Source organism: Camelina sativa, chromosome 5 (assembly GCF_030686135.1).
Source record: "Camelina sativa cultivar CO46 ecotype springtype chromosome 5, ASM3068613v1".
In the NCBI taxonomy this organism is placed as follows: domain Eukaryota; kingdom Viridiplantae; phylum Streptophyta; class Magnoliopsida; order Brassicales; family Brassicaceae; genus Camelina; species Camelina sativa.
The window spans coordinates 6,578,905-6,600,740 of record NC_141884.1 but is presented as its reverse complement, the minus strand read 5'-3'; the positions used below and the strand labels follow the sequence as shown (position 1 = coordinate 6,600,740).

Sequence of the window (21,836 nt, the reverse complement as noted above, 5' to 3'; positions counted from 1 at the left end):
CTTAAAAAGGTTAGATATAAGATAGTAAGTGTTAATTTATTTTAACTATAACATGTTCTAAGATTTTTCTTTTTGGAAATTTATGTTCTTATCTAGTCATCTTTCCTTCTATCATGTTCTCGTCTGTAATCCTTATTCTCGTCCTCCCATTCATTAAAATGGTAGAGCAAAAAATTAGCACAATCACTTAAAAATATGTCAATATAATTCAAAAATAAAATAATAAAAATAATAGATAACTTAGCTCAAAGTAAAATAATATGGCTAGACATAATAATTATTTCTAATACGTTCTAAAGATATATTTTAGTTTATGCAATTACAATTTTGATTAGTGGAATATATTTAAAATAATGTAAACCACCCATCTAAAAAAAAAATTTAATACTTTATATTATTTCAATTTTAATTAAAAATTTAGTATATTTTGCTTTAATAAAACGAATATAACGCCTTGTCGTTTTAAATATACAAAAAGATTGTTATGCCATTTGAGAAAGGAAAAATGACATACATGTTAACGCCACTATTGTAGACGCCTTTACAATTATTTTCCCCAAATTCTAGGGTTGTCGAGGGGGGATTCAATTTTCCAAGATTTGGTGAAGGTAAGCATACTCAGTTTATGCTTCTTTCATCTTACATCCTCATCTTAAGAGAGAGTTTTCGATTTGGAGAGGGTAAGTTTTTTTCAGATTATGCTTCTTTCACCTCTCATCTTCGTCGTTGCTCTCACCTTGAATTGAATTGTAGGAGTTCGATTGCTTAGCCGAATCTTTGATTGTTTGATTAATTTATTATCTCATCCTGCTTCGCTTACTTCATTATCATTATCTCATCCTGAATAATTGATTGTAAAAGTTCTTGTAGTGTTGCTTTTTTTCTTTTGCCGTCTCTTGTAGTGTTGATTATTTTGACTATTCTGCATTTTTTGCCCATGTAATACTCTCTAATCTTTGGTGATGATGATTATTCACGTTCATAGTCTTGAAATTTTGTTGTATTTAGATCATGTGTTGTATTGCTCTCACCTCAAATCCCTAGCCACCGCCAAACCCATCGGATTTTATCCCGCGGCCATTGCGAGACCAGCTGGCTTCAATATTGAAGTCGATTGATCAGTTGGGCTTCTTCTATCGTTATCCCTCTCAGATTCAGCTCCAAATCAGGTGATAGATAGTTGCTATATATTTTTTGGACTCGTTGATTTAGATTCAACAAAATAATTGAATAATTTTTTTACCTTCTCACAGAAGTTCACCGGCAATAGAGTCTATCAAGTGTAGGAGTTGATGTTGTCGTACTATAAGGTGAGTTTGTAATGTTTCCAGACACCTTATTGCATAGTGGTCTCAAGGCCCAATTGTTGCTATTTTGGTGAATTGTTATTTTCTAAACAAATATACATAGTTAGTTTTTATATGTTTAACTGGATTTATTGATGAAGGATAGAAGACGTGTGTAAACTATATTAATCTATTTGAACCATGAAGTTTACACATTTCAGTTTTAAAAATAAAACAAAACAAAGAAGTGAAAACATGTTAGAATTATGAGAAGTGAAAACATGTTTAGAATTATGAGAAGTGAAAACGTATAAAGGGCCTATACAATCATAAAAATGTTGAAAGAATAATTAGATTCTTAGATTAAGATGTAAATAAATCCTTACCAGTTGTTGATTGTTTGAAGATCTTGTAGTGGAGAATCTGATTTAGAGAATTTTCAATTGCTCTAGCTGGTTGTCTTTCACCTGCAAAATGGTTAGAACTAAAAATTAGATAACTTGTTGATGTTCAACATATGGAATCAACAAACGTTAGTAGTGCATCTATACTATATTTTTAGAGACTCAATGATTGATATCAAAGTATGTTTTGTGAATTGCTTCCATGATTGGAGGAACTTGTAATTGTGATCTGTTTGTAATAGAAGAAAACTATTAGAATGCTAAAATCATAAAAATTTAAGGATTAGTTCAAAAACGAACATAAACTACTTTTATGAAATAAACAAACATTAGTAGCTCATCTATACTATATTTTTAGAGACTTACAGATTTATATCTGGTATGTTTTTTTTAATTGCTTCCATGACTCGCTTGTAATTCTGATCTGTAAAAGAACACTTTTAGAATGCTAAAAACACAAAAACTTAAAGATTAGTTCAAAAACGAACATAAACGACTCACATGTATTTTTCTTGAGTTAAGCATAGATTTTTGGACCCTGTAAAAAATATATGCAAACACAAATTAGTTCCATATTAAGAAGAACCCTTTACAAATAGAAAAATGTATGCATACTAAATAATCTACTTACTGTTAAAACCTTAGCATTGTGTAGTGATGATCTACTTACTTTTGAGTGATATTGCTTGTAGGAACGCAGAATCTTCACTTGGATGCACATGCACTCACTGGTTTGAAAAAACTTCACATCACCAAGGTTAGTGATCTGATTCGGAGCTGCTTATAACATTTTATGAATTTTTAGGTTTTATGACCTTTTTATAAGCTAAAGAGAGTCGGTAAAAATTTTAGATTTGGTAAAATGAAATCTAAAATATTTATTTTCAAATTAAAATTTTAATCAAATATTCGTGGAATATGCTAAAATTTAAACGATGAGAATATTTAGTGAAGATCACGTTTGGATAGTATCCATATTGTTTCGTATTATATGCATAAACTAATTATATATGGTAATTTGATAATTATTTTCTAACATAAATTCTTAACTTAAAAGTATCCATATTGCGATTCGAAGATTATGGAGATGATAGAGTCAGATATTGTTAGTTTTGGAAAGGTTTAAGTTTAGGGTTTTTAATATTCTTGATTTGGGATTTTAATATAATGATTAATGATTGATATTTTTATTTAATGACTGGTTAGTTGCTGTAAACGGCATGTTTTTAGTAATCATATTTTTTGGGGTTTTAATTAATATGGTTGTTTCCTAATTTTCCGTAATACAATATTTATTATGATAAATTAGCATATTTTATCTCTCTAATTATTTACTAATTTTGCTCGCAGGTATAGGAGGAAAAATATGTTTGGATACGCTTGTATCCTAAACACGATCCGAATAAGGTAATACCGGGTCAATAAAGATCCGCGTGTTTTTGTTCAGTTAGTTTACTTCTTTGCCCTTGATTTGGTTTTTATTTTCTCTTTGTTTTCTGTTTTCGTAGGGGTATGTAATGGAATTTTTTTAAAAGTTTTTTTCTTTTTCTTTTGTACTCCCGATTTAATAGTATAGATAATTTTAGAATAAAATATAATTTATATGATTGATTTTAAAAGTTTTTAAGGTTCTAATCTAGCATTAATCGTGATCTTCGGAATCCTATATTATAATATAAATAAAAGAAATTTCAACCCATGCTCTAACACGGATCCTAATCTAGTAAAATTTGTAATAGGACGAACCTAACTATGAGCTAGAATCATTTCTAAACTCCAAGTTGATGAACGTTTTATTTTATTCACGAACACAAAACTCTGACAGGAATATTCCAATCATATTTGGAAGAATCTATACTATTAAAAGGGAAGCATTTTTAATAAGTAGACATAGATTAAGAATCTATACTATTAAAAGGGAAGCATTTTTAATAAGTAGACATAGATTAAGAGATTATTACATGAAATGCCACTGAAAACAGAATAAGAATATATATAAATTATGTATCCAAACAGATTGATATTTATTATGAGCCAAACAGATTGATATTAGTGGTATTAGCTGAACCGAAATTAAAAGATATAACCCTAAAATTCGGGTGCAATTAAGATGGGTTCTAAATCGGTTTCCAAACAGATCACAGTCTAATAATAAAAATTACCTAACATTTATGAAAATTAAATTTATTACCATAAAAATCGGACACTTAAATTCAGAATTATATATATGTAAACATATTTAACTTAATAATATATTTAGATATATTTCTGGAAACAACAATTTATTATATAAGAAATTGAATTGGTCAAACCTAATTTGATATTATAAATGACGTGGTTAATTAAAGAAAGTAAATATAGAATTATCAAAAATGGAAATAGATAACATTAGATTTTCAAATTTCTTTAAAAACTTAACAGTATTTTTTATGAAAATAAAAAAATAATTAATAATAAGAAAATAAATAATGTAACAACTAAAAAAGAAGTATGCAAGAAGTATGCTCTTTTATATTGATTTCAAACTGATTAATAAGAAGAAAATATTTAAATTATAGGTAATATATATATATATATATATATCCAAAAATTATTATTTTAAAACTTATGAAAGTTTTTAATGTTCTTAAATAACAGAGCTACTAAATTTAAATTTTGTCTAAAATCTATTTTTACAAAATTATTATATTTAATTAAAATAAATAACGATTAATAGTATAAATTAAAATCTATAATAAAATTTCATCGATTATGGTGTGAATTAATTGAAGATAATTGAAGTAATTAGTTATTTTGAGTTATGAAACAAATATTCAAACAAAATATAGGCGATATGATGGCGAATTTTGTGGAAACTATCAACGAACAATTACGAAATTTAAGCAATATATTTGGCAAACAATATTTTAATAATAAATGAAAAATCATAGACAGATATTGAACTTTTTCTATACCATTTTCCTATGTATAACGAAATTTTTTGTTTAAGCCTAGAATATATTATTTCGTTTTTCAATTTTAATAGCACATAATTTTTTTGTTCTTTTTGCTAATTGAAGATCTAATTTGAGTTTTATATTCTTGATTTCAGCGTTCGAATAGAGCATGGAAATGATTGTTTCTCCATCTTGTGTGTCACTGTTTCTTCAAACCAATGGTACTTTGATCTATTTATTCTTTAAATTTACTTAGTTAATTGACTTTGTAGATTTTATATTATGTTAAAGTTTGATCTTTCTTTTTTATGACACACCCTTGATTGAAAAATTATAAATATCGAGTTCTTATTAAATACTAATTAGGATATGGATAAGAGAAGGAAGAGCAGTTGGTAGAACATGGATCCTCAAATCAAGTAATCGAGCTAGATGGTATGAAGCATGACTACATCATTCTGGCTTTTTCATTTTGTTTAAAGGTTAGATTTTCAAATTTGTTTTAAAATTTAATCATATTTTTTTATGAAAATGAAACAATAATTAATAATAATAAAATGACTAATGAAACAACTATAAGAGGAATATGCTCTTTTATATTGATTTCAAACTGATTAAAAAGAATATATTTAAATTATAGGTAATATATATATCCGAAAATTATTGTTATGAAAATATTTTATTGTTCTTAAATAATAGAGCTACTAAATTCTAATTTTGTCTAAAATCTATTTTTATAAAAAATATTATATTTAATTAAAATAAATAACGAATAATAGTATAATTTAAAATCTTTAATAAAATTTCATCAATTATAGTTTGAATTAATTGTAGTAAAGGTTATTTTTAATGTATCATTAATTTGTGTGTTTTGTTTTTGAAGATTTGTTTTTGAGGATGGCAAACTTTGGTTTGATATTTTGGACTTGGGAATTAAACACATTAAGAAATTTATTGTTTGGTATTTAAATTAGCTAATAATTAGGGTGTGTTTATCAAGAGTTTTAGCCAAGGAGAATGTTGGATCACACAAGAAACAAGTACAAAACTATTTTACCAGGGAGTAGTACAATTAAGAGACTTTAATTGTGACGTGAAGACTATACTACTTGTGATTGATTTTATTGTGTTTAGACTTTTAAATGGGAAAACATCTAATCGTATTAAGGAGCAAGTGCATCCATCCACACATATTAAACTATTTGAAATAAACTTTTTGTATATCAATAATTTTATATCCAATATTTATGAAAATTATATTTAAGAAATTTGCATAACCATTTCTATTAACAACAACATAACTATATGTTCAGAACCGTGCCATAGTTAAGAAAAAGAAACATTCACTTAGGGCATCAAATTTTGGAGAAAATATTAGGAGCATATATTATTTAGACTTTAGTCCTAATAAACTTATGTTTATATGAGACTTAATGGTTATGCTAAAATAATATGTTAATAATATAGATAAATACGAAACAAATATTGAGCTTTTGATATGGGCTTAATTAAGTGACTAGAAAACAATTACTTCAACAATTAAGGTTTTTTTAAAAGTTAATAAATATTTAGGGTAAGCAAAGAAATATATATCCCTTTCTCCTCTTTTCTGAACAGAACTCAGTAAACAAAGTTTTCCTCTTGGCACAACTATGTATATGTTACAAGAAATCAAATATTACTTAAGAAAACAACACCGCACGTACGTGCGGGTCCGTATCTAGGCACGTACGTGCATGTTTGAATCTCTTACATATTCCTTATTCGTTGGACTAAAATATACAATATCAAATAGTTAAATAAAAACTTAACATATAATGGGCGTGACATATTTACTGTCCCAAAATAACATACCACATTTCTCTTACTATTTTTTTTAATGTGATTATCTTTGTTGATAACAGAAACAAATCCGATCACTCTTTTGTCTAAACCGAATTAAAAACAAATCAAAATTGGTAGTATATGGATATTGAATGTGTCTAACATTTCTAAAAAAAATACATTTACAAACATAACTTCATATATATGTAATATATTATAAAGCAAACATAGTTTTTGAAATCAACCCTGCACGTACGTGCGGATCCGAATCTAGTTAAAATATATATGGTACATTATCATCAATATTTCACGATACTGCAACCAATTTCGCAGGAAGAAAGAGATAAGTAATTTCGGAAACAAAATAAAAGCTAGGAATTAAAAAAGGCATAACATACGTAAAAGGCAACATAATCAAAGCAGTGATGATTATATTTTTTACCGTCATGAGAGAGTGATACAGACAACAACAAAAAAAAATGATAGAGAAAGAGAGAGAGCGAGAGAGGGAAATAGAGAAAGATTTTTATATCTTTAGCAGTCGAATTTTAAATATTATCTCAATATTTTAAGATATTATAATAAAAATAATTGTACAAAGTTCCTTAATTTTTAGGTTTAGAAACTGTAATTTTTTATACCAATCTTTTAAAAATGTTAAAGTAAAAAAAATCCATTTTTAACCTTTAAACTTTTTAGTACAATACTTTGTAAATATTTATGTCAACATATTAAAAATGTTAATAATCCTTATAATAGGATTTTATATTTTCTTTTATATATTTTAAAAGTCTTTTTGATACGATTTTACATACTGTATTAAGTTTATATGTTTATTAAAAATGTTTTAATATACCATTTCTAAATTTTATATATTTTCAAAAATCCTTACAAAAATTGTAATTTTTTATCCCAATCATTTAAAATGATAAACCAAAAAACAAAACATAAATCTTCGCTTGTTTAGCTTTTGAATTTGTATTAAAATATTGATGTCAATAAATAAATAAAAGTAATAAATATATTTTTGTTTTTTTGGTTACTATATATTTTAGATAAAATTGAAAAAGGTAAAAGACAGGAATATTTTATTAAGAGTAAAACAATAAATACTAAATCTAAATTTGAGGGTGAATGCGAGACATATATCTTAAGTTATATTTTAATATATTAGATTTAGATCCCACTAGATCAATTGAAAAATAAATTAATATCAAATCAACGAGAATCATGTGATCATAAATAATGAAATATGATACGTTAAGATGTTTTGAATATTTTATCCCTAAATTCATTAGACAAAACAAAACAGACAAATTTCAATTATTAAGTGCAAAAATTAAAAACAAATATTTGTCACTGGGAGGCTTACCCGGCCTCTTCTTCTTCCCATTCTTCTCACCTACAAACTTTCACTCTCTCTCTCTCTCTCCTTTAAATGGTCGCCGGAAACGGTTCTACCTGAGATTCAAATCTCGACTTCCATAAACCGTTGACGATGCAAGGACGAGAGGAGGATCTTGTCCGAACAATGAGCGGGAGAGGTGCGAGTTTAGCCTCAACAAGTCACCGGAGTTTAGCCGAAGCTGCTTCAAGAAGCTTCAGAGAGGTGTTCGCTTCCCCGACGGACGACGTTTTTGGTCGGAGCGAACGGAGAGAAGAAGATGAAGTGGAGCTCCGGTGGGCGGCGTTGGAGAGGTTACCAACTTACGATCGTTTAAGGAAAGGTATGCTGCCGCAGACGATGGTCAACGGTAAGGTTGGACTTGAAGAAGTTGACCTGACGAATCTTTCTCCTAAAGAGAAGAAGCATCTTATGGATATGATTTTGAAGTTCGTCGAAGAAGATAACGAAAAGTTTCTCCGGAGATTGAGAGAAAGAACTGACAGGTTCTTTTTCAGACATAAACTAAACACTTTTTGTCTTTTGTCTTTTTTTACTTTCTATTTTGTTATTTTGATTTTAATTTTTTGATTTGGCGGAAAAAAAAAAACAGAGTGGGAATTGAAGTACCGAAGATTGAAGTAAGGTATGAGAATGTTTCAGTTGAAGGAGATGTTCGTAGTGCAAGCAGAGCTCTTCCTACTCTCTTCAACGTCACTTTGAATACCATCGAGGTTCGTGCTGGGTTGTTTTTCTTTATGTGTGGTATCTTGTCCTCTTCGATGATGTCGTTGGGAAAATGAGATCTAAAAAGTTTCATAAAATAAAAAAATACCTAATCTTTTCCAAAACTTATTCTAATCTTGTTTTTTGTTTTTTGCCAAGGTTGCTTTCTTTATAGGTAACGTGTAATACTTCTTCATCTTCTTTTTCTAATGATATTAACATATTTACCCAAAAAATATATATATATACCTAAATTTACTAGTACTTTTTATGGCTTGGCATCAGACATGCGCCGTATTAGGATATCCGGTTATTTCAGGATGTAGTCTTGTTTGTCTAAAAATACATATATATAAAATGTCAAACTTTATGTGTGTGAATGTAAAAATTGTATGAAAAACTCATGACTGGGGTAACTTTCACATGTTGTGGTTGTTGTTGTCGAAATTTTGCTTACTAAAAGTTTTTTTGGTTATTTGTTAAATTAGAGCATTCTTGGATTATTTCACCTCCTTCCATCTAAGAAGAAGAAGATTCAGATACTTAAATCTATCAGTGGCATTATCAAACCATCAAGGTAATTAAAGTGAACGTATAACAATGGTCTTTTGCTATATTATATCTCGGATACCTTTAGATGGAAGGCTAATAATATATGTGACTATGAGTAACATTTTCAGGATGACCTTATTACTTGGTCCACCAAGTTCAGGGAAAACAACTTTGTTACAAGCTTTGGCTGGGAAGCTTGATGACACCCTCCAGGTTTGTTTTCTATTTTTAGATATGTTTACTTATGTCCTCTTAAAAGATCCTGGTTGAGTTAACATTTCTGGTTCTACGAAAAACAGATGTCTGGGAAGATAACTTACTGCGGTCACGAGTTTAGCGAATTTGTTCCTCAAAAGACTTGTGCATACATTAGTCAGCATGACCTTCACTTTGGAGAGATGACAGTGAGAGAGACACTGGATTTTTCGGGGAGGTGTCTAGGGGTTGGGACTCGGTACCAGCTGCTTACTGAGCTCTCAAGGAGGGAAAAAGAAGCTGGAATAAAGCCAGACCCTGAGATTGATGCATTCATGAAATCCATTGCAATAGCAGGGCAAGAAACTAGTCTGGTTACAGACTACGTTCTTAAGGTATCGATTGTGTGCTTTAGTCTCTCTTTCTAACAAACAACATTTAAGCTTATCATTGGTTAATGGCACATGACAGATACTTGGTCTAGACATGTGTGCTGACACACTTGCTGGAGATGCGATGAGACGAGGTATTTCTGGTGGACAGAAGAAGCGTTTAACAACAGGTAAAAACTTGTGAGTTTTGCATATGTTTACATTACAATAACAGTGCATATGTGTTGTTAAACTCCACTGACTCTCGTCTAAACTGAGCAGGAGAGATGTTGGTTGGACCGGCCACAGCTCTGTTCATGGATGAAATATCAACAGGGTTGGATAGTTCCACAACATTCCAAATCTGCAAGTTCATGAGGCAGTTAGTTCATATCGCGGATGTCACCATGGTTATTTCGCTTCTACAGCCTGCTCCCGAGACATTTGAGCTTTTCGACGACATTATCCTGCTCTCAGAGGGTCAGGTTGTCTACCAAGGGGCCCGGGACAAAGTTCTTGAGTTCTTTGAGTACATGGGTTTCCAGTGTCCTGAAAGAAAAGGTGTTGCAGACTTTTTGCAAGAAGTTACGTCTAAGAAGGACCAGGAACAGTATTGGAACAGGAGAGAACAACCTTACAGCTATGTGTCTGTAACTGATTTTTCAAGCGGTTTCAATTCTTTTCACACTGGGCAACAACTTGCTTCAGAATTCAGGGTTCCTTATGACAAAGCTAAAACCCATCCTGCTGCACTAGTGACACAAAAGTATGGTATATCAAACAAGGAGCTGTTCAAGGCATGCTTTGATAGAGAATGGCTGCTTATGAAACGCAACTCCTTTGTTTATGTGTTCAAGACCGTTCAGATTACCTTCATGTCTTTGATTGCCATGTCGGTCTTTTTTAGGACAGAAATGCATGTTGGTACGGTGCAGGATGGTCAGAAGTTTTATGGTGCACTCTTTTTCAGTTTGCTTAATCTAATGTTTAATGGAATGGCTGAACTAGCATTCACAGTGATGAGGCTTCCAGTTTTCTTTAAGCAAAGGGACTTCTTGTTCTATCCTCCATGGGCTTTTGCTTTACCAGCTTTTCTTCTGAAGATTCCATTATCTCTTATTGAATCAGTAATATGGATCGTTCTTACATACTACACTATTGGTTTTGCTCCTTCTGCTTCCAGGTAATTTTGCTAGCTTCTAGTGCTAATAAAGCTACACTTCTTTATTTTTCTTCTATTTGCATTCCCTTTGGACTAACTAAACTTTTGCCATTAGGTTCTTCCGTCAGTTATTGGCATACTTTAGTGTGAATCAGATGGCCCTTTCTTTGTTTAGATTCCTTGGTGCCCTTGGAAGAACAGAAGTAGTCGCAACCTCAGTCGGGACCTTGTCATTGCTAGTCGTATTTGTTCTTGGAGGCTTCATTGTTGCTAAAGGTAAGCAGAGATGATCCTTTTTAACGCAAAGAAAAAAAATGTTCAATCAGATAGTAAGAGAGTTGAGTGGACACAGTTGAAGTCCTTAAATAATACATATCATATAAAACTTTTTGATATAAGTGATTTGTGTTCCTTGATATAGCTTTTGGCTTCTTTATATATGGGATTGTTAAGTAAAACATATATTTTATTTTTTTTCTTCACAGATGACATCCCATCATGGATGACTTGGGCCTATTATATATCACCTATGATGTATGGACAGACTGCATTAGTTATGAATGAATTTCTTGATGAGCGATGGGACACTGTAAGTTTACACTGTATGTCCTTATCTGGTCAACTTATATTTGTCAATTGTGATTCAAAATCTGTTATGTTTACATGATCCAGCCAAACAGTGATACACGCATTGACGCGAAAACAGTTGGAGAAGTCTTGCTGAAGAGCCGAGGCTTCTTTACAGAGCCATATTGGTTTTGGATATGTATCGGAGCGTTACTTGGATTTTCTGTGTTGTTCAATGTCTTGTACATCTTAGCCTTGACGTATTTGAACCGTAAGTGCTCTTATTTTATTAACTTTTAAGTTAAATATAAGTTTGAACTAGAATAATGTTTTTGTTGACAAGATCTTGAAAATATATCTGTAGCTCTCGGTGACTCCAAAGCTACAGTTGTGGAAGAGGGTAAAGACAAACAGAAAGGGAGTAACAGAGGAACAGAAGGTGAAATCTTTTACCTCTTGGATTCTGTAGCTATCTTTTCGTTTTAATTATTCTGACTCCACTAATTTTGTAGTGGAACTCACTAGTACTTCAACGAAGAGAGGAATGGTTTTACCTTTTCAACCGCTCTCTCTTGCATTTAGTCATGTGAACTACTACGTTGATATGCCTAAAGTAAGTAATTGTGTATCATATTTACCAATTATGTGTATCACTTTTACAAATGCACCTTAAGTTCCATTCAATGTTCTCTTTAACTCTTGCAGGAAATGAAGGCTCAAGGAATTGAAGGCGACCGCCTCCAGTTACTAAGAGACGTTGATGGAGCTTTCAGACCAGGCGTACTGACAGCATTGGTCGGTGTCAGTGGTGCGGGTAAGACAACCTTAATGGATGTCCTGGCCGGCAGGAAAACAGGAGGCTACATCGAAGGGAGTATTAGCATATCTGGTTACCCAAAGAACCAAGCAACATTTGCTAGAGTCACTGGTTACTGTGAACAAAATGATATCCATTCTCCACATGTTACCGTTTATGAATCCCTCATTTACTCAGCATGGCTTCGTCTTTCCGCTGATATAGATGTGAAAACTCGAGAGGTAAGTGTTACTATGCATAACGTTCAATTGTTTTGTCATAATCACTTGCATGAAACTGATAACCTCTTTCTCCTGTCTATGTGCTTGAATAGATGTTTGTTGAAGAAGTGATGGAGTTGGTTGAGCTCGAACCCCTTAGAAACTCTATAGTTGGTCTTCCTGGAGTAGATGGTCTTTCAACAGAACAGAGGAAAAGGCTTACTATTGCAGTTGAATTGGTAGCTAACCCTTCAATAATATTCATGGACGAGCCAACATCTGGTCTTGATGCAAGAGCTGCAGCCATTGTTATGCGTACTGTTAGAAATACCGTTGATACAGGAAGAACTGTAGTTTGTACAATTCATCAGCCTAGCATCGATATTTTTGAATCCTTCGATGAGGTATGCCTCCAAAAATCCACTTTTGAGTTCCCAAAACCAGAATAAACTTACAAAAAAAATTTGGTTTAATGCAGCTTTTGTTGATGAAACGAGGAGGCCAAGTTATATATGATGGAAGTCTAGGACATCACTCACAAAAACTCGTTGAGTACTTCGAGGTGATTCATTGGTTTTCTTTCCAATCTCTTGGTCATATGAATTTGTAATATCTATCAATGGAAGTAACTGTATCTAGAACCTTACTTGCAGGCTATTGAAGGGGTCCCGAAGATCACAGACGGATACAATCCTGCGACGTGGATGCTTGACGTCACTAGTCCTTCAATGGAGACACAACTGAGCGTGGACTTTGCTCAAATATTCACCAACTCCTCTCTTTATCAGTACGTTTAAGAAAAATGCTACTACTAAACCAGAGTTTATTACACTGTCTTATCTAACATGAACGTGATGTTATTTATACTCAGGAGAAATCAGGAACTCATCAAAGAGCTTAGTACTCCACCACCGGGATCTAATGATCTCTACTTCCAATCCAAGTACGCGCAACCGTTTGCTACTCAAATGAAGGCTTGCTTCTGGAAACAGTTTTGGTCAAGCTGGAGATATCCTCAGTATAATGCCATTCGGTTTCTCATGACAATAGTCATTGGTTTCATGTTTGGTCTAATTTTCTGGCAAACAGGAACCAAAATGTAAGCCATTCTTTTCTCTTTTTTATTATTAGTCTATTCATATTATCAAAATTTCCTAATCCAAAAACCAAAACAGAGAGAAAGAGCAAGACCTGAATAATTTCTTTGGAGCCATGTACGCTGCTGTAATGTTCCTCGGTGGAACCAACGCTTCAACAGTTCAACCTGCGATTGCCATTGAGCGAACGGTGTTTTACCGTGAGAAAGCAGCTGGAATGTACTCTGCCATTCCCTATGCAATTTCTCAGGTATCTAATAATATTGTCTTCAGTAACGTTATATGAAACTTTTCCTAAGATATGGAAATCTAAAAATGGTGCAGGTAGCAGTGGAAATCATGTACAACATTGTACAAACTGGACTATACACGATAATCCTTTACTCGATGATCGGATACGACTGGACTGCTGTCAAATTCTTCTGGTTTTACTTCTTCATGTTAACAAGCTTCGTTTACTTCACCTTATACGGTATGATGCTTGTGGCCTTGACACCAAACTATCAAATAGCCGGAATCTGCATGTCATTCTTCATGAGTCTTTGGAATCTTTTCTCCGGTTTCCTCATCCCTAAACCGGTAAAATGAAACTTACGTACATATCAACAGAACTGTTTTGAAGAGCTAACTAGTTAAACTTAACAAAACCTTTAATTTTTGACGCAGCTAATACCAATATGGTGGAGATGGTACTACTGGGCATCGCCCGTGGCTTGGACGCTGTACGGAATCATCACATCTCAAGTAGGAGACACAGATGCGATAGTGCGCATCAGTGGCGTTGGAGACACGAGTCTGAAAACGTTGCTCAAAGATGGATTCGGGTTTGAACATGACTTCTTACCAGTTGTAGCCGTTGTCCACATAGCATGGATCCTTGTTTTTCTCTTTGTCTTTGCTTATGGTATTAAGTTCCTCAACTTTCAAAAAAGGTGAAGAAACCTTATGAATAAATTCATGTAAATTGGTGCTTTGTATTACCTAAAATATTTGTAATACAAATATTTCCAAAAAAGCTCATGTTTTTGTAATAAAAATATTTGTTCTTTCTTGGTATATTCTTTATTCTCTATTGATACTCCCTCGTCAGAAATGATATTTGTGTAAAAAGTTTTGGACTGGTGCCAAATCAAGAAAAAAGGCTTTTTCGGTTACGAGTATGCCTGGGCAATCGGCATAAACCGAATGAACCGAACTGAGAAAACCGAAAATTTCGGTTATCGGCACCGAATGTGAGAGGGGAATCAAACCGATCGGCGAAATTATTTTGGTACTTCGGTTATTGATTCGGTTCAGTTCGGCGAGCTATAACCGATCGGTTTTTCTTAACCGAGATATATATTTCCCCAAAACTCTCATTAACCCTAATCCCCTTTATTTCTTCTCCTCTCTTCTCCGTCTTCGACCTAATGCCTCTCTCTCTGCGAAAATTTCATACCCATGAAGGCGAATAGCCGAGAATTAGAAACTTCAATCACTCATCATCATCCTCTTCTCGTCTCTTCTTCATACAACTCCTCTTCACCTTAATTTTGATGTAGATAATTATCTCTTTATTTGTCGAGTACAAATCCTAATCGGGAATTCCAGTCTGGTAAGCTCTTCTTCTTTTGTCATGAATCTTCTAATATTAGTGGGAATGATGATAGATTACATGTTGTTAGATAATTGTAGGTCACAGATCTCGTCCCGTATAGATTTCCTTATCACAAGCTTCATCGTCGGGTGTAGATCTCATGGCTAGCGAGACGAACGGCGGGTAACAAGTCTCCTGAGCACAGTTATCGTCCGCCGTCGCAGTACCGTCACCGTCGCAGCGGCACCTCATCCTTTTTGTCGAAACCCTAATTGTATAATGGATTTGGGCTTGTCAATAGATTAGATTTAGGCTATTATCAGTATTTTTATTAGGCCCATTATTTTGTTATCTAGGCCCGTTACTTTGTTGGGTAAGGTTTTGTTTATCCAGCTTAATTTTTTGTTATTTTCATCTAATTCGGTTCGAATTAACCGAATTAAAAGTACAATCGGTTAATTTCGGAATTGATTTTTAATCCAATAACCGAACCGAACAAACCGAGTACCGTATAACCCGAACCGAAACTTTATTCGGTTCAATTCGGCATAATTTTCAGATAACCGAAATTTTAAAAAACCGAATAAACCGAACCGAATAACCCGATTAAACCGAATAAACCGTAACTTACGAGTCTGAAGTCTGACAAACACAAATGTTTTTATATATTATATTTTCCCTAATCATAAAGATATTTTCCTAATTAAGATTTGATTTATTTGAGGTTAAAAGAAAGCAATTATTGAGAATTTGAGAAATACAGTACATAAGAATTTGATGATGGGTCCAATTTAAATATCTGACATAAGACACGTGGCACGCTATGCTCCGTCCCTAATGAGGCTTCATGTGATTTTTTTAACTTTAATTTTTGTCGTTTATTAGTTATAAAATTAGTCTAATTAATCTTTCATTAGTATTAAGATTTTATTCCTCTCACTCAGCTTTTTTTCGCTCTCTCAGTCTCTCTTCCCCAAGTTCTCTCTCTCTGTCTTTCATCAATCAAATGGTTTACACAATCTCAGGAGTACGTTTCCCTAATCTTCCATCGATTAAGAAGAACTCTTCTCTCCCAAGTTTTAATGAAGATCTCAGGAGAACCAACGCTGTTTCCTTCTCCCTAAGGAAGGACTCTCGTTCTTCTTCTTCTGGTACTTTGCTTCTCATCTCCTTTGTTTTCATTTATCTCCGTGTGTCTCCTTCTACTGGGCACGGGTTTCGAAATTGGTGATTTTCATGGAGTCAATGTGTCGATTTCAATTTTTTTTCATTGGATCCTGCTTCGTTGAATTGCTTGGATGATTGTTTTTTGTAACTGTTGTAATTTTTTTGGTTATATTGAAATGTGAATTTGATTTTGCTATTTGTTTGTGGTATCGATTGTGCTGATTGATTGATTTAGGGAAGGTTTTTGCTCGGAAGCCACCGTCTGATTCTGATTCGTCTTCTTTAGCTACCACTGCATCTGAGAAGCTCGGTGGCCATCAGAGTGATACCTCTTCATCTGTCACTGATCAAGTAGAAAATACTCAGGTCTGTTGTCGTCTTCTCGGTTGTTTTGTGCTTTTATCAGGGTTATTTTAACTACACCATTTGACCTTGGAATGGTATGATCACAAGATGAAGTTGTGCATGGGATCAAAACGAAGTAGAAGTAATGGTGCAATGTAGTCATTATATCTTGAGAAAACAAAAATGAAAGGGAATGAGAACTAAACAGTGAACATATGATTGTTTGGATAAAGTGATCTTTTCTACAAAACAAAATGAATAGAAACATTACATTACTGTTCTAACCTGATGATTATCAGGTTGTCGACGATGTAGACCCCCCGAAAATTGAACAAGCTCTGGAAACAGAGAAACTAGATCAAACTTCTGCACTCTCAACATCTGGAGGCAAAGAAAATTTTGCAAAGATGTCACCGTCTGTCGAACAAGAAGTTGGTCAGAGGAGGGTTCCACCTCCTGGAGATGGGAAGAAAATATATGACATTGATCCTATGTTGAACAGTCATCGTGGTCATCTTGATTACCGGTAAACAATATATTCCTATCTTGTTTGCAAAGAGTAAAAGTCCCTCATTTTTGTTGGTGGATCTTGTAAATTTTTTATGTCATCTAAAATTTCCATCCCTCTCCTGGCTTAAAAACTTGTGTTACTTTTTTTTTTTTTATTAAGTTCTAATTACTCAGCATGATGTTGCAGATATGGGCAGTACAGAAAACTGCGTGAGGAAATCGACAAGAATGAAGGTGGTTTGGAGGCATTTTCTCGTGGTTACGAAATATTTGGCTTCACTCGAAGGTAAACTTCATTATAAATTATATATTCAAGTGCTGTTTCGATAGCTTTAACGGTTCTAATTATTGCAATTTCAGCACTATAGTCACGGTAAAAGTTTAGTAGATACTCTACAGATAGTTGGTATTGCAGTTGCTAATTATAATTCACTGCTTTATTAGCGCCACTGGTATCACTTACCGGGAATGGGCACCAGGAGCTAAGGTTTGTTTCATCTCAATACTTTACCTAACAACTATGTAGTAATGATTTTATGTTCTTTTTGTTTCGTCACTAGAGTTTCAGAATTTCCTTGTGTATATCAAATGCAACCTTTATGCCTGTGAAGAGAACTAAATCTAAAATCATGGATTAAAACTCATGTAGTCCTGCATAAAATCTGATTGACCATGTGAAGTACACCTACTGCTAACATACCAAGCTTTTTGTTGTGGTGGTGAATATTTTTCTTTGGGCTGTTGGGGTTACAGATTTCAAATCTGGTCAAGTGGTGTTGTATTTAGCATAATTATGAATGATCAGCCTGGGCTCATAGATCAGTAAAAGGGTCTCATGTGCCCTGATATTGTGCAATCGGTTTTGTCTTTTGTATTTTGTTCCATGCATGTATCTGCACTTGATTGAATATCTAGATTCTTGTTTTTTCTAACAAGAGTTATTTGACTGAATTATGCCTTTCCAGGCAGCATCACTGATTGGAGATTTTAATAATTGGGATGCGAAAGCTGATGTAATGACTCGGGTATGCTGTTACAGTCTACTTTGAGATATATTGTTTTAATCTTCCATCTCGGCTGACTAGAACCTTCAATGATTCTTGTTGGCGGCATGCTTTGCTCTATTGTTATTCTGTTCCTTCTGCAATTCTCATCTAAGAAAATATAATCACTGAAATTGAGCAGAACAACTTTGGTGTGTGGGAAATATTTCTGCCAAATAATGCTGATGGCTCGTCAGCAATTCCCCATGGCTCCCGCGTGAAGGTGACATGTTCATAGTTTATCCTTTTGGAACAACATGCAAATTTGTCAGCTTTGTAACTCCTATCGTATGTCATGGCATTGGTAGATTCGCATGGATACCCCAACTGGTATTAAAGACTCTATTCCAGCTTGGATCAAGTATTCTGTCCAGCCACCAGGCGAGATCCCATACAATGGAGTATATTATGACCCTGCTGAGGAGGTACAAACCAGTACTCATACATTCTCACTTGTTTTGTTTTTTTCCTAGAGAAGATCGAAACTCTTTTAAGATGTAGACATCCAAGAAAAACATTATATTTAGTATTTAAGTCATAACTGGTTTCCAGCATTATCTATGTGTATATGTGGTTTAATATATGTCTCCTTCGCTGATGGCCTAAAGAGTACTCCATTGTTTCAGGATAAATATGTGTTCAAACATCCTCGTCCAAAGAGACCCACATCACTGCGTATATATGAATCACATGTTGGAATGAGTAGTACGGTATGTTTCTTTCTCTTATCTTCGAATGGTAATCACAAAGTGTCAAAATATAACTGACAGAGGTAGAAGTTTAAAACTACATTTGACATGACAATTCTCATATGTGCTTGACTTCGTTGCTTGTTGAGGATAGTGGAAATTTTGGTCTAGGCATTTCATTGAGGATTTAGGAACTAATCCTTTTGAACTAGACGACTATCACCGTTACTTGATGGCTTAATCATCTTTAGAGATAAGATAGTTTCAAAATAAGAATCCAAAAGGAAATCTCGAAACTCTTTTTTGTTCCAGGTTCTTGATGGCAAGAAGACTTTCACTTTTGACAATATGATAATGGGTATTGTTATCTTTGATCTGCAGGAACCAAAGATAAATACATATGCCAACTTTAGAGATGATGTACTTCCCCGTATAAAAAAGCTAGGCTATAATGCGGTTCAGATAATGGCCATTCAAGAGCATTCCTACTATGCCAGCTTTGGGTATCTTCATTTCCAGATATAAATTGTCTACCTACTTATCATCCAATGCCTACCTGTTAAAAGGCATTTGTTGATTCTTTGAAGTCCTAAATCCTTTTGTCTCCTTGATGAATGGGCATTTTACTTTGCTACATGCAATGCAGGTATCATGTGACAAATTTTTTCGCACCTAGCAGCCGCTTTGGAACACCTGATGACCTTAAATCTTTGATAGACAAAGCTCATGAGCTAGGTCTGGTTGTTCTGATGGATATTGTGCACAGGTATTGGCTTCCCGTTAACGCACTTCTCCAGAATCATCTTACATTAGTTAAATTTTATTGTGATTTAGTTGATATGGAATTTTTCTTGGATAATCATTATTGTCTTAAATAAAACCAGCCATGCATCAAAAAACACACTGGATGGCCTGAACATGTTTGATGGCACTGATGGTCAATATTTCCACTCTGGATCGCGGGGTTATCATTGGATGTGGGATTCTCGTCTTTTCAATTATGGAAGCTGGGAAGTATGTCTCTTTTCGTAGAGTCAATATTGAAGTATTAATGGGAAATCCTTTAGTGTACCACCGTGTTGGTGGTTACGTCTGTATCATTATTAACGTTTCGTTCCTTTCTATTTAGGTGCTTAGGTATCTTCTTTCCAACGCGAGGTGGTGGCTGGAAGAATACAAGTTTGATGGGTTCAGATTTGATGGTGTGACTTCCATGATGTACACTCATCATGGCTTGCAGGTGGTATTTTTTTGTATGGGATTAGTTTTGTGCTTTATGTCAATATTTAGTAGTAACTATCCTTTATGTATTACAGTATCCTACAAATATGTGAATGCAATAATATGGCTTTATGGAACCTAACTGCTAGCTTTTGTGGCAGGTCGAGTTTACTGGGAATTACAATGAGTACTTTGGTTATTCTACTGATGTTGACGCTGTGGTCTATCTAATGCTGGTGAACGATATGATTCATGGGCTATACCCTGAGGCTATTGTTGTCGGCGAAGATGTAAGTCATTTACGCTTTTGTTTAGTAAATATGAAGTGTCTGTGATACCTCTCTTCAGCTCTCTCAGTTGATTTCGTAACAGGTTAGCGGGATGCCAGCTTTTTGCGTTCCTGTCGAAGACGGTGGTGTGGGTTTTGACTACCGTCTACACATGGCAGTGGCAGATAAATGGATTGAGCTTCTCAAGTATGTCCTCAGGACGTCTTGGCTTTTCAATGAGATGAAAGTGGACGATGTTATATCATATTGAACTGATATGGTGTGTTGTAATTTCTCTAGGAAGAGAGACGAGGACTGGCAGGTTGGTGATATAACTTTCACGCTTACCAACAGGAGGTGGGGAGAAAAATGTGTTGTCTATGCGGAGAGTCATGATCAAGCCCTTGTTGGAGACAAAACGATAGCGTTCTGGCTAATGGACAAGGTACAATATTGGTTGCTGTTAAGACTCAGGAAACATAATTACTAAACATCTAACTGTCTTTGAACTCTTAAGTCTTATTGTATTCAGATTGTTCGACTGAATCTTATGTTTATTACTTGTACAGGACATGTATGATTTCATGGCCGTTGATAGACAGGCCACCCCGCGTGTAGACCGTGGGATTGCTTTACACAAAATGATCCGTCTCATTACGATGGGATTGGGTGGAGAAGGATACCTCAATTTCATGGGAAACGAATTTGGACACCCAGAGTGGATCGACTTCCCAAGAACTGACCAGCACCTTCCTGATGGCAGAGTCATCCCTGGGAATAATGGTAGTTATGATAAATGCCGACGTAGGTTTGATCTGGGAGATGCAGAATATCTTAGATACCATGGACTACAAGAGTTTGATCGAGCAATGCAACATCTCGAGGAGACGTATGGTTTCATGACTTCAGAGCACCAATACATATCCCGCAAAGATGAAGGAGACAGAGTCATTGTATTCGAGAGAGGTAACTTGGTCTTCGTCTTCAACTTCCACTGGACCAACAGTTACTCTGACTACCGCATCGGTTGCTCTGTTCCCGGAAAGTACAAAATCGTTTTGGACTCTGATAACTCTTTATTCGGAGGCTTCAACCGGCTAGATGACTCCGCCGAGTTTTTCACCTCTGTAAGTCCTTGAACTAAACAAGAACGAAAACAGAAACTCTTTTCTCCAACTCATTACGAAGGAACTGATAGTTTGCTATGCAGGATGGAAGACACGACGATAGGCCTTGCTACTTCATGGTGTATGCGCCGTGCAGAACCGCTGTAGTGTACGCTGCAGTAAAGGATGATGAACGTTCTTCTCTTGTCCCCATAAGCCTGTTACCCGAAGATGTGTAGGAGCAAGAAAAGGATATCCGAGTGTACCTAATGTAAGCTTCTTTGTACTTCAAAGATGTACTGTTTGATCTCCATTTTCTTTAGGTTTCGCTTGCAGCATCATTATAACTTAAAAATGAAATAAAAGTCGTTGCATTTCTACATTTGCTC

General features: G+C 34.1%; 2 protein-coding genes and 2 long non-coding RNA genes across 10 annotated transcripts; all 4 read left to right on the top strand.

Annotated features, from left to right (window-relative positions):
* Window positions 1-490: 490 nt before the first annotated feature.
* Window positions 491-5,856, top strand: LOC104785888 (uncharacterized). Of its 6 annotated transcripts, none has more exons than XR_015598442.1 (8): window positions 491-608; window positions 1,009-1,169; window positions 1,254-1,310; window positions 2,383-2,447; window positions 3,041-3,097; window positions 4,782-4,847; window positions 4,993-5,108; window positions 5,627-5,794. It is a non-coding gene; the product is annotated as an uncharacterized LOC104785888 (long non-coding RNA). The 6 variants fall into 6 exon arrangements; XR_767426.3 differs by having other exon boundaries at window positions 540-680; window positions 5,510-5,856; XR_015598441.1 differs by having other exon boundaries at window positions 540-680; window positions 1,257-1,310.
* Window positions 5,857-7,102: 1,246 nt separating this feature from the next.
* LOC104785887 (ABC transporter G family member 34) lies at window positions 7,103-14,577 on the top strand. Its single transcript, XM_087513218.1, has 20 exons — window positions 7,103-8,340; window positions 8,448-8,568; window positions 9,049-9,137; window positions 9,241-9,325; window positions 9,412-9,702; window positions 9,779-9,869; window positions 9,961-10,861; window positions 10,956-11,116; window positions 11,326-11,429; window positions 11,513-11,678; window positions 11,772-11,846; window positions 11,920-12,020; window positions 12,113-12,445; window positions 12,538-12,828; window positions 12,903-12,986; window positions 13,078-13,211; window positions 13,296-13,523; window positions 13,600-13,771; window positions 13,846-14,100; window positions 14,188-14,577. Exons 1-20 carry the CDS (start codon window positions 7,949-7,951, stop codon window positions 14,455-14,457), a joined length of 4,344 nt encoding a protein of 1,447 aa, XP_087369344.1. The 5' UTR covers window positions 7,103-7,948; the 3' UTR covers window positions 14,458-14,577.
* Window positions 14,578-14,857: 280 nt separating this feature from the next.
* Window positions 14,858-15,564, top strand: LOC147943319 (uncharacterized). 2 transcript variants are annotated; one of them, XR_015598438.1, is made up of 2 exons: window positions 14,858-15,115; window positions 15,196-15,564. It is a non-coding gene; the product is annotated as an uncharacterized LOC147943319 (long non-coding RNA). The 2 variants fall into 2 exon arrangements; XR_015598437.1 differs by having other exon boundaries at window positions 14,888-15,115; window positions 15,186-15,564.
* Window positions 15,565-15,982: 418 nt separating this feature from the next.
* On the top strand, window positions 15,983-21,829 carry LOC104785885 (1,4-alpha-glucan-branching enzyme 2-1, chloroplastic/amyloplastic). Its single transcript, XM_010511174.3, has 18 exons — window positions 15,983-16,248; window positions 16,500-16,630; window positions 16,909-17,135; window positions 17,307-17,405; window positions 17,564-17,606; window positions 18,085-18,144; window positions 18,305-18,385; window positions 18,471-18,587; window positions 18,789-18,872; window positions 19,233-19,354; window positions 19,498-19,617; window positions 19,736-19,865; window positions 19,981-20,091; window positions 20,234-20,362; window positions 20,445-20,548; window positions 20,642-20,786; window positions 20,911-21,468; window positions 21,552-21,829. The coding sequence occupies exons 1-18, from the start codon at window positions 16,104-16,106 to the stop codon at window positions 21,684-21,686; spliced, it is 2,541 nt and encodes an 846-aa protein (XP_010509476.1). The 5' UTR covers window positions 15,983-16,103; the 3' UTR covers window positions 21,687-21,829.
* The last annotated feature ends 7 nt before the right edge of the window (window positions 21,830-21,836 follow it).

What these genes read in the sequence shown, in the direction of transcription:
- LOC104785887 (XM_087513218.1), top strand. Translation starts at nt 7,949, where the DNA reads ATGCAAGGACGAGAGGAGGATCTTGTCCGAACAATGAGCGGGAGAGGT. An exon ending in TCACTTTGAATACCATCGAG is followed by an intron (nt 8,569 to 9,048) that starts GTTCGTGCTGGG and finishes TTGTTAAATTAG; the next exon opens with AGCATTCTTGGATTATTTCA. An exon ending in ACTACGTTGATATGCCTAAA is followed by an intron (nt 12,021 to 12,112) that starts GTAAGTAATTGT and finishes TAACTCTTGCAG; the next exon opens with GAAATGAAGGCTCAAGGAAT.
- LOC104785885 (XM_010511174.3), top strand. Translation starts at nt 16,104, where the DNA reads ATGGTTTACACAATCTCAGGAGTACGTTTCCCTAATCTTCCATCGATT. An exon ending in ATATTTGGCTTCACTCGAAG is followed by an intron (nt 17,406 to 17,563) that starts GTAAACTTCATT and finishes CTGCTTTATTAG; the next exon opens with CGCCACTGGTATCACTTACC. An exon ending in ATGTTGGAATGAGTAGTACG is followed by an intron (nt 18,873 to 19,232) that starts GTATGTTTCTTT and finishes TTTGATCTGCAG; the next exon opens with GAACCAAAGATAAATACATA.